The 12573-nt window shown below is 37.3% G+C and overlaps 1 protein-coding gene across 6 annotated transcripts in view; it reads left to right on the top strand.

Moving 5' to 3' along the window:
- The window catches only part of LOC146436940 (uncharacterized), a 34436-nt gene that overhangs the window by 789 nt on the left and 21074 nt on the right, over positions 1–12573 (top strand). For all 6 annotated transcript variants that reach the window (XM_085063362.1, XM_085063359.1, XM_085063357.1 and 3 more), the window contains exons 2-15: positions 1754–1811; positions 2456–2599; positions 3339–3485; positions 4593–4715; positions 5285–5452; positions 5678–5863; positions 6158–6280; positions 6424–6537; positions 6655–6976; positions 7318–7427; positions 7794–7911; positions 8009–8100; positions 8600–8750; positions 12233–12342. In XM_085063362.1, the coding sequence (XP_084919488.1) occupies positions 1767–1811; positions 2456–2599; positions 3339–3485; positions 4593–4715; positions 5285–5452; positions 5678–5863; positions 6158–6280; positions 6424–6537; positions 6655–6976; positions 7318–7427; positions 7794–7911; positions 8009–8100; positions 8600–8750; positions 12233–12342 (1953 nt within the window). In that variant the 5' untranslated portion in view covers positions 1754–1766. The remainder of the gene's footprint in view (positions 1–1753; positions 1812–2455; positions 2600–3338; positions 3486–4592; positions 4716–5284; positions 5453–5677; positions 5864–6157; positions 6281–6423; positions 6538–6654; positions 6977–7317; positions 7428–7793; positions 7912–8008; positions 8101–8599; positions 8751–12232; positions 12343–12573) is intronic.

Genomic DNA, 12573 nt, shown 5'->3' with positions numbered 1-12573 from the left:
AATTGTTTCAGGAAATGGGTTTAAAATAATCAAAGGCTTAGCTGGGTTTTTATAGTTTGTTCTGCTGCTGTAATCTTGTGGCAGAGGAGGGAGGGGACTGCCATCACCTTCCTCATTAGTGAGAGCAGGAATGAGCTGCTGCCCAAATCTGTCATGTGTCCCTTGTGCTGGGCCCTGTGGCCTCTGACTCAGGGGGCTGAGGAGGCTGGAAAGTGCCCAGATGAATAATACATGATTAGTTTCTTTCAGCTGGATTTGGCTGCAGCTGGTGGTGGGTGAGTTAGGAAGGCAAAGCTGCCACTGGGGCTTTTCTTTTTGGTAACATCCTGTTGGGATAAGAGCTGAAACCTCACTCTCAGTGCTCAGTACTTTGAGCATCAGGAGAAAGTTGTTTTATGAAATTAAGCAGCATCTGTAGTGTCTTGTGGGATTTGAGGAAGATAAAGAGTTGGGGGATTGCAGCTTTAATTAAAGATTGCAGCTTTAGCTTGCTGGCTGTATCCCAGGAAAAAAGCAAAAACCATCCGTGGTTGATTTCATGCTGGGCAGGAAAAGCCTGACCAGTTTTGTTTCCCAGCTTGGTTTGGAAAACTTGTCAGTGTTCAGTGTCAATGATATAAATAAAAATACACCAGGAAGGAGCAGTTCAGGTATTCAGGGAGGAATGCTGGCAGGTGAGACAAGCAAAATGATTCCATCAGTCAGAGCTGGAAATGAGCTGAAATATTCATAAGTGGGATACAAATGCACCACCGTGTTACATCTAGTGAGTCATTCTGTCCTCTTTGTACCTGGGTATCCCTTTAATGTGTCTGGAAGTGAGCTTTTCACTGGGAACAGGTTTGATGTTACAGCTCTGGAGTAGTTATGAGAGGAGGGTTTTACCTACAGGTTCTGTAATTCCTATCTCCACACCCATGGCTTGTTTTGCATGATTTTAATGTTAGGAAAAATCCTTAGGAGGATCCAGTTTGGCCTTAGAGGTGATGTGGGCCATAGGTTGCAGTCTGTGATTCCTAGGTTTAGCTTTGAGGTAATCAACAGCTTCAAAACTAGCCTCTGCTATCAGGCTGCATTCTTTTAAAGATAAGCTATGTGCTAATGCTTGCTATAAACTGCTTTCCAAATTCAGCACTGGTCTGTGAATGCATAGTTCAGAAATCAGTAATGCAGAATGGAAAGGACAAATGATTTTCCTCTGGGTGTTGCTAGTTGAGAGTGAAAATTACTGAGCAGGTGCAGTTCTGGTTTTACTTTTCAGACATGCAGCAGTCACAGCAATTAAAGCAGTTTGATGTTATTTAATAGTTTTAGCATTAGTGTGGGATTTTCTAGAAATCTGCATCAGTGTAATTCCTGTTTTCCTGTGGTGACACGCAGTGTTTGAGGTCAGGTTAAATATTAGCAAACTATATGGGGTTTTTGTCTTCTATTTATATGCTGGAGAAGCAGCTGTGCTGAATTATACTCATGGCATTTACTCTTTAAAGACTTCTCTCGATTATTTTTGGTAGTTCTGGCATTTCACTGGCTGGCAGTTTTTAGAAAAGGCATGTTATGCATATTTTGTACATAATGAGAAATGCTATTTCTCAACAACTGGTGATGTGGTGGAAATCAGAGGTGCTGTCAGCACTGAACAAATCAGTTTCAAGCATTTCACGATGAAATACATAGAGAGAAGTATGAATTAATTACAGTTATTTGAGTCCCTGATACTTACTGTGGTATTATTTCGTTTATGTTTTTGTAGCCATCGTGGAACTATGTGGAAATGGGGTAGTGGAGATGATTCTCCTTCCAAAACAGTAGTAAGTACTGAATTACAATTAATATCCTCTTGAGAATTTCTGACACAGCGAATCTTTCATTTTTGATGCACTAACCATATATATTTGCTCTTTTATAAAGCAGTTGTTTGACTAGTTTTACCATGGCAGTTTTATGGCTCTGAAGTCAGGTTTTGTCCTTGTTTCTTATCTCCTTGATATTTAATCTCCCATGCCTGACACAGCTGCTGTGCTCATCCTCACTCTGCTTATCTCGCCTTAAGGAAACATCTGTAGGAGTTACATAAGCTCCCTCCCCAGTGTATCTTTGGGTAGAGTAGGTTCAATATCAATATTTGATGGGTATTTATTTTACTTATGGCTATTTATTTTATTTATTTAGCCAGCACTGCTGGCTGTCACAGCACACATCCAGTGGAGGAAGAAATGTAGGTTTTGATACCTAGAATGCTTGGATGGGTTTGCCGTATTTCAAACCAGTATTCCTAAAGCAGTTCATAAGGTTTAGAATTCCACGTGACTTGGTCAAAAAGGCCTGGTACAATACATGGAAGTTTTACTATTGCATTTGCTGGCTTTGAATTAAGAGAGACACCAAGGTCAGGCATTTGAGGAGCAGTGCTGTGTGCCCTGTTTGGCTTTGAAAGCACAGTTAATATCCCCAGGCTGCAGGCTCCCGGGAGGTGGGAAGCGCGGCGGTGACGGATCTGACGGAGCAGCTGACAAGCACTGAGCAGCTGCTGGCACAGCTAAAGGAGCTTGTCAGGGAGAAGGATGCTGAGCTCCAGAGGAAAGATCTTCAGTTAAAGGTACTGTGCACGTGTTCATGGCAGAAGCATTGTTGAAAACCCTTTTCAGTCCTTTTTGTAATGTTTTACAGGCTTCCAGTCTGTTACAGTAGGTCTGGGATGGTCACAAGGAGCTATTCTGGGTCCTGGACATTGCTGCTTTTTCTTCAGCATGTGCTGTGTTCCAGGATTGAGCTAGAAAGAATTTATATCTAGTATCCTGAAGGCTTTTTTGGGGCCTGTTTTTCTTTGCTCTTTTGATTTTTAAAAAATCATAAGGTTGATCTCTTCCTGCAGGAGACTTCTTTTTACACTTTTTATCGGTGGATGTGAACAGCTGAGTGTTAAAATACGGAATGTTTTAAAACTCTAAATCAAGTTCTCTTTAAACAAAATGAAATAAGCTTTTATACTGTTATGAAGGTGTCTCTTTTTGTATTTTTAAATATAAAGTAATTAATTTTTCTCATTAAAAAATCAAACCCAGAATTTACGTTGCTATGAAAAAGACAAAAATTTATATCATAAGGCTTTGGTTTCTATACAATAATAATCACCATGTGCAGAAAGTTTAAATAATGAAGAGAAAATTTAAATAATGAAAATGAAATGTTATAATGTCTCTTTAGGGAAGAGATATTTTGTTAATCACTTCAGAATCCTCCCTCTCTCTCTCTTTTTTTTTTTTTTTAATGGAAGAATTGAAGCAGGCAGTTGTCCATGTAGCTAATTTAGTCCTTCATGACTTTGATGTTTGTAGGAGGAGAAGGAATCTGCTGATGCCAAACTTTCCAAGCTGAAGCTGCAGAACAAAGCCAAGGTTGCGTCACTAACCTCGCAGTTGGAAGAACTTAAGAAGCAGCTACCAGTGGCAGGAGGCTTAGAGGCCAAAGCAGAACCAAAAAAGGTAAGGTGTCCTCACGTTTTAAAACAGATACAATTTCTGGGGTGCTGTAGGCAGTTTTCCATGCTGGACTCAATGTGGAAATTAAAATTTGGAGCTGAGTCAGGTTAGGATTGGGGTAGATTGTGTGGGTGCTGTCAGTTCATCTGTTTCTATTTAATTCTTTTATTTTTCAGTAGAAATCCAGAAAATTGCACATTCCTTTCAAATTGTTTTAGTAAAAAAGTTTTCACTCCTTCATCCCATTAGCAGCTCAAAATTTTGACACATGTGAATCAGGCAGACAAGGTTTGGAGAAGAAATGAAAAAAAAACACCTGTCTTGTTCCTTAGGAAATGTAAAACTGTCTTTATTAGCAGAATGTAGATTAAGTGTTGGAAAGTGGCAGATGTTTTACTGTAAACAAGAGATTCTCAGATCTGTTTGTAGTAAGTGGACTTTCATTTCTTCAAAGCATATTGAAGAAATAATAATAAAGCATATTTGCACTCTATACAGCTTCTGGAATAACTTTAGTGAAGCTTAAGTTTTTCTGGGGAATTTGTATTTTAAAGCTGTTCTAAAAGGGAACAGTAACAATCAGTTTGTTGAAGTTCCCAGTTGTCCTCAAAAAAGTGCAGCAATTATTTATGTTTCTGATCTTTTTTGCTAATAAAAAATATACTTAGCAATTGCACTTGATTTCTTGTAATGGCAGATAATTTCTATCAGACAGCAATTTCCAACCTGTGGAAATTCTGATTAAAAACATACTTAAGAATGGTTTAATTTACTTTTTCCCCCCCCACAATAATCCTGTTTTCCCTCTGAAATATATGGACTACATTTGCCAGTTTATGAGTTTCAATTGCCAGAGGAAGTGAATCTGCTTGCTGCACATTCCAGTCCACTTTTTAGCAGTAATTATCATTAATAATTTAAATACAAATACTTTTATAAGAGTAATACAAATTCCGTGCCAGCTTCTACATGCAATATGAAATAGATGAGAGAACTGAAACATCATCTATGAGTAAATTCTGCTTTTTTCACTGGTGTTATCTGACTAAGTAGAGGTACAAAACCCAGGAGTTACCCATTAATAGAATGCAAACTTCCCTGTTTTTGCAGGCATCAAAAGATGGAGACCAGGAAAATGCTGCAGCAAATCGAGGGAAGATATTAGTGCTGAGAAGGAGAATTGAAGAGCTGGAATCCCAGATCACACAAAAAAATGAAGAGTTACAGAAAAAGGTGGTGGTTTACATGATGTGGATTTTCACCTTTGTGGTGCAGGATTATGTTTGAATATATTTATTTAAGTATATATTTAATTCTAGGCTGTTGAACAGCTGTTCTGAGAGTTTTCTGTTGAGGAGTTGATGTGTTTCAACCTCAGCAAGGGCAGTGGGAATTCTGTCATTGTGCATTCAGGGAGCAGTGAATCCTGGATGAATGAAATAGGATACACAAAGATCAAATCAGTGGGTCAATGTTGTATTTAATACTTATTTTCTTCAATTTTTCCCATTGAAAAAATAAGTCATAACAGGAATAAATATAGGCAAGGGCTGATTTCATGTTGTGAAGTGGTATTTTGTGGACATAACTTCCCTGGGGAAGGTGGCAGGAATGGGAATGCTGCAGAATTTCAGAGAGAAAGGTTCAGTCAATAAAGATTACACTTCAAACTGAAGCAGTTATACATGTGATTGTAATTTTTGGAGTGCTCTAATGCAGGCAGTAAGGAAATGATGCACACCATTGTTCTGTGCTGGAAATGGAAGCACAGCTCACAAACAGTTCTGTCTTCTCACCTTCAGGATGCTGAGCTGGAGGCTCAGCGCAGCCGTGGGGCTGACATGGATGCCATGCTGGCAGAGAAGGAGAAGAAGTTGGCTGAAAGGGATGCTTACATCAGGGATTTGCAGGTGGCCTGTGAATCCAGTGGTGCTGCCAATGAAATATTCCTGCCCAATGAAGAACTGAAGGTATATTAGCAGCTCAATTATGAAATCTCTCTGGATTTCAAGGAACCAACGAATTGTGATGTGTTATGTGGTCAGTCCCTCTCTGAAACACAGTTAATTCACGTGAATAAAAATTCTTTACTGACTTAATTTATATATATTTACTTATTTTGTCATTAGCAGGGAAAGGCTTCATGATTGCTGTATCATTTTTCTGCTAATTGTCTTCTGTCTTGCATTGAAAAGAACCAGTTGGCAGCTAAAGAGTCATCACTGCAAAGCATGGAGATTTTGGTGCAGAACCTTACCAAGAAGGTGGGAGACAGTGAAGAAAAATGCAGCTTGTTCCAGGAACAGATTGAGAGTCTTAAAAATATTCAAAACAAGGAAAGAGAACGTTTCCAAGGAAAAGAAGCTACGTATATGGAAAATGTAAGTAAAACAGGATTCCAAAAGTTATATCCAGTTCTGAAAATGGTGAGGAAGCTACAAACCATGTTGGAAGTAGAATACAGGTGTTTGAGGAGGAGACTGCCATTTGAGCCTCATTGATAGAAACTTGCTAGGAATGAATGTAACTGACTAATTAGTGCATTCACTGTCACTGGAAACAAAATTCAGGCTTGATTTGGAATTCTTTAAATGGCTGTACCTTTAGCTAAACAATTCAGTGTAGTTTTATTATAGTTTATGGCCTGGTCATATTTATTTTCTTTGTGGTTTTAGGTACGTGTGTTTCAAAATATTATCCAGGAAAAGGAAAAGGAGCTGGAAGCACAAAGAGAAAAACATGAGCAGGAGCTTTTTAGATTAGCTGCTAAATCTGATGCAAGTGCTGACCTAGAACAGGTATGTTGCTCTGGAAACTCAGCAGCTTGAATTAGGAATCATGTAATTACTAAATTCTGTGACACAGTTCAAATGTCTGGGTGGGAGAATAAAAATAAACCTTTTATGGATTGCTTGATTATTTAACTTTTTATTTTTGGTAGCTACTAAAGGCCTTGAAACAGAAGCTCCATGAGAAGGAAGAGGTCATGCTGGGGCGGACACAGGTGATTGATGTCTTGCAAAAAGAACTGGATGCCAAGGACCAGCAATTGAAAGTAAGGAATGCCATAAGTAGGAAGACAAGTATAATGTTTGACAGTTGTTAGGAAAAGTGCTTTGCATTAAAATTATAAGTGTTTTTTGTGTTGCATTGTTTGGTTTTTTTAAAACAGGAGATTAATGAAAACCTGAAACGTCTTCTGTCTGAAAAAGAAAACCTCCAGTCTAAACTGGATGCTGAGAAACATGTAATGAGAGCCCAATTAAAAGACATGATGGAGAAACATGAGCTTGAAATGACAAAAGTTAAGGAGAAATATAATGCTGAACTGCATGAAATTCAAGAGAAACATGAAACTGAGCTGCAAGAGAAAGATCAGGCCCTGATTCAGCTTCAGAAGCAAGTGGCAGAACTGAGTGGTGGTGAACAGAGTAACCCCAAAGAAGTCAAAGATCTAGAATCTATAACCAAAGAGAAGCTGGAAGATTTGGAAGGTAACATATATAAAGTTGTCACTGACAATATTAAAGGTTTCTTTGTCCCAGACTTTTATGTGTTCTGGGTCAATTTCATACCTTTTGCAATTAGAACTACATGAAATTTGATGGAATATTTTTGCACCACTAATTAAAGTGATCAGTGCTTCAATAATGAGGCTTAGAGGATCACCAAGATAATCACATGAGCTGTGTATTTCTCACTACATTTCTAATTCTTATGTTTTTCTGTAAATGCTGTTGTCTTGTGTAAGTTTCCAATTGCTAAAGGAATGAAAGAAAAGGTTTGTATTAATAATCTCTATAGTTTAAAATAATTTCTACTTCTTGTTTCTTAGTGCAAGTGAAATTGAAAACAGAAGAGGCCAGCAAGTCTGAAGCCAAGTTTTTGAAAATGAAGGCTTGGTCTAAATCAAGAATCAAGCAGCTGGAAGATGAACTGAAAAATGTATGTTTACCTTTATGTTTAATACTCTGTGTCTTTCTCCAACTACTGTGCTTGGAGATTTGATTGGGAAGAAGTAAACTATGGGGAAAAGAGAATATTAAAACAGTGTACTCAAAGTTTATGTATGAATTAATGTATAAAAATGGAATGGACATAAAATGTTGATACAAAATTAAATTTAAACAAAAAAATACTACAAACTGGTGTTACCAGCTTTCAGGAGTAAATTTGTTAGAGATGAGCTACTGTATTGCACTTTAAATATTAGAAAAACAGCTGTCCTAGATACTACTAAAGAAAAAAAGGTTGCACTGACTGCTGTGATTTTTTTTTGTGTTTGAAACCCCCATAACCTTTTTCTTTCAGTTTTCCTCAAAGAACAGTGATGTATCTGCCTTAAACAATCGTGTCTCAGAATTAGAAGTTGAAAATGAAGAACTACAGTCAAAACTGCAGTCATTGCATGAAATCAGAACTCAAAATGGTAAAAGAAAATCTTCTGCAGATGATCTAAAGTAAAGAAACAAAAATAAAGTAAATTATTTGTGTCCTCATGAACCAAATTTATTATGTTTTTGCAGAAGATCTGGTGAAAAAGCTGGAGCTCTATGAAGAGCAGCAGAAGAAGCTGCAGGCTGATCTTGACCAAGTTACAAAGAGAGCAGCTTCACAGGTTGTCCTGAAAATTGATCTGCATGAGTTATTGATTAATGGTGCTAATTAGACTTTGAAAAGTGTGTCAGCTGGATTTTGGAGCTGAGAATTAATTTATTGATAGATGGAATTGTCGGTGTCAGTCTTGTTCAATTGGAGAACAAGATGACAGGTTTTGAATGACTTAAAAAGATTGGTTTCTATTTCCTTTAAATTACATTTTTCCAAGCAGTTTGCTATTTATTTAATTATGTTTAACGTGAGTCATCAAACTGTGGCTGTTACTTTGTAGACAAAATACTTCTAATATTTTATGAAGCTGTGGGGCTTGTTTTTCACATAATCTACAATATCTACAATCTACAATTGTCTATTTCATAGAGTTTTATTTATGCAGAGTGCTGAATTATGATGGTTTACTTACAATGAATTATGAATTATGGTGGCTGACTTACAATGTATTTACATTTGCAGAAGGGTTTGGTAAATATATTTTAATGCACAATTTCTCTTGTTAGGCCAGTGAATCAGGTAGTGTGGATGAATTGCAGAGTCAGCTCTTGGAATGGCAGGAAAATGTCCCAGAGTCAGAGGAGTCCCGTGATCAAGTGAGAGAAGAGAAATCTGCCATGGCCTTGAGAATGGCTCAGATTGAGGAGGAGAGAGAAGGTGAATTGTTTTACTTCCAATACAGTAATCCTGTTTTTATAGATACCTGTGTGTGTCTGCTGTGCTTCAGACCGAATTGACAGCACACCACCATGGCTCATTTCTGTAGTCCTAAAATATGTATAGTTAGTGAAATTGCTGAAATTTGCAATTTCTGCTTTTTCCTATTTCCTTCAGTTTGTTTCTCATACTTTCATTGTTTTTTATATCATTTTTATGAGTAGATGTGCTGTTCTGTTTGCCATTTGAGTTGCTTCTCTGTTGAAAAGCTTATTGGCTGCATATGGTAAATGGTAAAAATGACAAAACCCCACATTTTATCAATGACAAGTAGTTCCCCATTGAAATATTAAAGCTGCCTGCCTGGAGCAACTGGTGAAGGTGTTGGGGACTGTAGTGGTGGTTTGAATTAGATGAATGAAGGTGGTGCTTAAGCAAAATGAGCCTAACATGGAGTTTCTCCTTAGGAAATTTCTGTTTAATTCTATTTAGAATATTTAGTAATCTGCTAGTAGGTGTCACTTGTATATGCCAGCTGAATAACGCTAACTGGCAATTGCTTGGAGGTGGTTAAAATATCAAATTACGTACAGAAAACAGCATTTCAAGTAATGTTAGGTTTTATAGCTTGCTAAGTTATTAATTAATCAGCTGATGAGAAACTGAAGTGGCTTCTATTAAAACTTATAAAAGTCTGGTCACATTTCTGATAATTTTTACTGTTCTTTCCATGCCATCTGGACTAAATTAAAATTTTTGTCCCCTTAGTGAACTGTGTGGGGAATAATGGCAAATTTTAATGCCCAGGACCTACCATCATAATTAATCCAATTAGTTAATTTGAGCCTTCTCTTTTCAATCTGCAGTTGAATTCTTTTTCATTTCCATGATCAATTTGGAAGTTCAGTGTGTAAGCACAGAAATGTTTTAAGGAGCACATCTCTTACTTTTGAGGGATTTGTGCTTTGGGATTGAAAGGAAATAATACCCCTTCATTAAATCTACCTGTTAGCTCATCTCTGCTGACCACAGAGCTACATGCAGTATTAATAACACTTGTACAATTTCCTTTGCCTCAGTCCAGGTTTAATTTTGCTTTTTTTTTTCCCCTTGGGAATAGCATGACCTTTCTGTTTCTTTTTTTCCTGCCGTTCCACCTGGTGAGCCCTGAGCGTCCCTTCCCCCTCCACTCCTACCCTCCACTGCGATTTGGGCAGCCAGGGAGAACAGTTTCCCATCAGTTTTGTGCATGCAGGTTCCTGCAGCAATGGCAGCTTGCAGTGTACTGTTGCTGATTTCTCCTAGTGTTGCTTCTTCTGGAGAAAATTGCCAACAGTACCTTGTAAGGTCTGCCATTGATGGCTTGTGGTTTTTAGCAGTACGTGTAACAAGTGCTGGGTGTTGAGTTTCTCCTGCCTTGCAATACCTGTTTCTTCTTTTATATTAATGAAATCATCTTCATTTCTCACTGTAGTAACAGCTGACTCCATATTCGTGTTGTAACTTTATCTAGAGACAAATTTCTTGGCTTGCCACAAGTGGTTGTGACTAAGTAAGAATCAAATTCATTCTTAGCACTGCCTGAGATTCAGTAGTGTTTAAAAAAAATCACATTCCATCCCATAAATTGCTGAACTTTGCTTGCATTAATATTAGGTACCAAAACTTTAAGCAATATGTAAATACATGTAGCCTGAATAGTGACACAAGGAAACTAACACATCCCAGTTAGTTTATATGCAGTGTGAATCTGGAAAAAAGGTGTTCTGGGAAGTTTTTCAGGTTTTTATGTTAGATATTTGCAAATGAAAAACTTCCTAAGCTGCTGCAAAACATTAGAAAATGTATTTACTTACTAATTGTTGTTAAAACAATGCTCAATTTACCTGGAAGTGTTTTAACACTTGTCTGAGTGTGCTAAAATCATTCTAAAGTTCTAGTTTTTATCCTTCCATTTTTCTTGTGAAAATAGTAATTTCATTGTGGTTTTTTTTTCTTTATCAGAGACTTAGGAACCTAAATATATTGGGTTTCTAGATGACAGTATCAGAGAAGGGGTTAAATTCCTACCTGGAATGAATCTTATTCTTTGAACCCCTTAACTGACAGCTGTAAACAGAAGTTTAAAACCTGTGTTTAAAATTCGGCATTTATTTTTACAGCCTTGAAAAAGTACATATCATGATAAAAATAATGTGTTGAATCTAGAAAATACACAAAGGTGTGTAAAATGCTGATAAATTGACAGTGCAAGAAGTCAAAGTATAATTGAAATCAGAAGTATAATCCATTTTATTAATCCCACTTTAAAAGGGTCATTATCTTTTTCTTCTCCTTTTTTCCCCACTAATTTTTTCTGGCAAGACGTTAGGTATGTAATTTTGAAATGTTAAAAGGAAGAATGTAAATCTAGCAGGTGCTGCAGAACTGTGAGTTAATGAAATCTATGACATAAGTAAATAATCCTTGGACAACTCAGAGGAAAGCAGAGTATTCCCAGTAGGGCTGAACCTCCAAATAGTTCCTAGTGTTGACCTCACAGATGCATCAGCATAAATTCTCTGAATTTTGTGTGCTGCGAGCACAACTGTGGATTCATGTGGTTAAAGCCCAATTTGTAATTATCCAATTCATTTAACTTCCAATTAAAGTATGGAGCCACCTTTACTTTGCCTTCCTTTCCCTGGCTGGCTGTGCTGTATTGTCTGCTTTGCATGGAACGTGTTGTTTCCTAATCTTTACCTCAAACGTGTTTTGTCGTATCACAAAACAGATGGGAATGCACTTCAAATGACAAATCATTTCTAACAATGAACAGGATGCATATCTAAGCTTTCATATTCTCAGTTTACTCAGTGTGTTTATTTCCTAGTGATTCTGTATTTGTCTTTTAAAGAATGATGTTACTAATTTATGATAAGATGGTTTGATGCCAGTTTGCAGTGTAACACGTGCTTGTGACTTCCTCAAATGATCTGGCTTTAGAGCTCGTACTAAAAGTTGCTGTAAAAATGAATGTGATTGTTGAGATTAAAAAGGCATCAGCTGAAAAAGCTGTGGTTTTCATCATTTCAATTTCACCTGGTAAATTGAATTGAACCTGGTAAATTGAATTGAGATGTAATTTGGCATTTTAATTGATTGGCTTTCCTTTTTAGTATGGTATAACCTCACCCTTTCCACTCTCCTGTATAAAGTCTTCCTTTAGAGCTGATGAAGAAGTGAAGTTAGACTTCAGTTTGCTTCTTCTTAGTGAGATACTCAAATTTTATGTTCTACATAGCAATGCTGGAGGGAAATCACAAGGTGAATGCAGTGAATTTTAATCTTTAATCTTGTTCCTGTTCAGTCATTCATAGGGACTTCACCCTGTCCCTGGTCTCTTTTCATGTAGTAGTAGTGTCTGATATAAATGTAAATGCTTTCCTGTGGCACAAAACTGATTGAGGATGACTGGTTCTTTCCTGGCTGCTCCGATCCAGCCATAGTCTCAGGGCAGCAGGAGCTGGAGGAGGAACTGGCCACAGTTCAAGGAATGGGCAGGCTGCAGCAGGCAAGAAGAAAAGGCAGTCAGACCAGCAGGAAGCTGCAGGTGGGTTCAAAGAGATGTGAGTCGATTTTTACTTGTCTGTTAATAAAAATGGAAAGTACTGTTATTTATGTGGTGCTTCAGTCTTTAGAACATTAAGAGCTTAAGAACATCAATTAGAACTGAAAACATTGATAAATTGAATGATCGTGTATGTAGCTGGAAGATGAGAAATTCCAATGGCATCACACCTCTCTCTTACTCCTTTCAATTGAAAAATCACAAACTTCTCTC

This window comes from Lichenostomus cassidix, chromosome 5 (genome assembly GCF_008360975.1).
Source record: "Lichenostomus cassidix isolate B80296 chromosome 5, HeHo_3.0, whole genome shotgun sequence".
Lineage (NCBI taxonomy): Eukaryota > Metazoa > Chordata > Aves > Passeriformes > Meliphagidae > Lichenostomus > Lichenostomus cassidix.
Note: the sequence above shows the minus strand (reverse complement) of the source record. Positions and strands in the feature narration are given on the sequence as shown.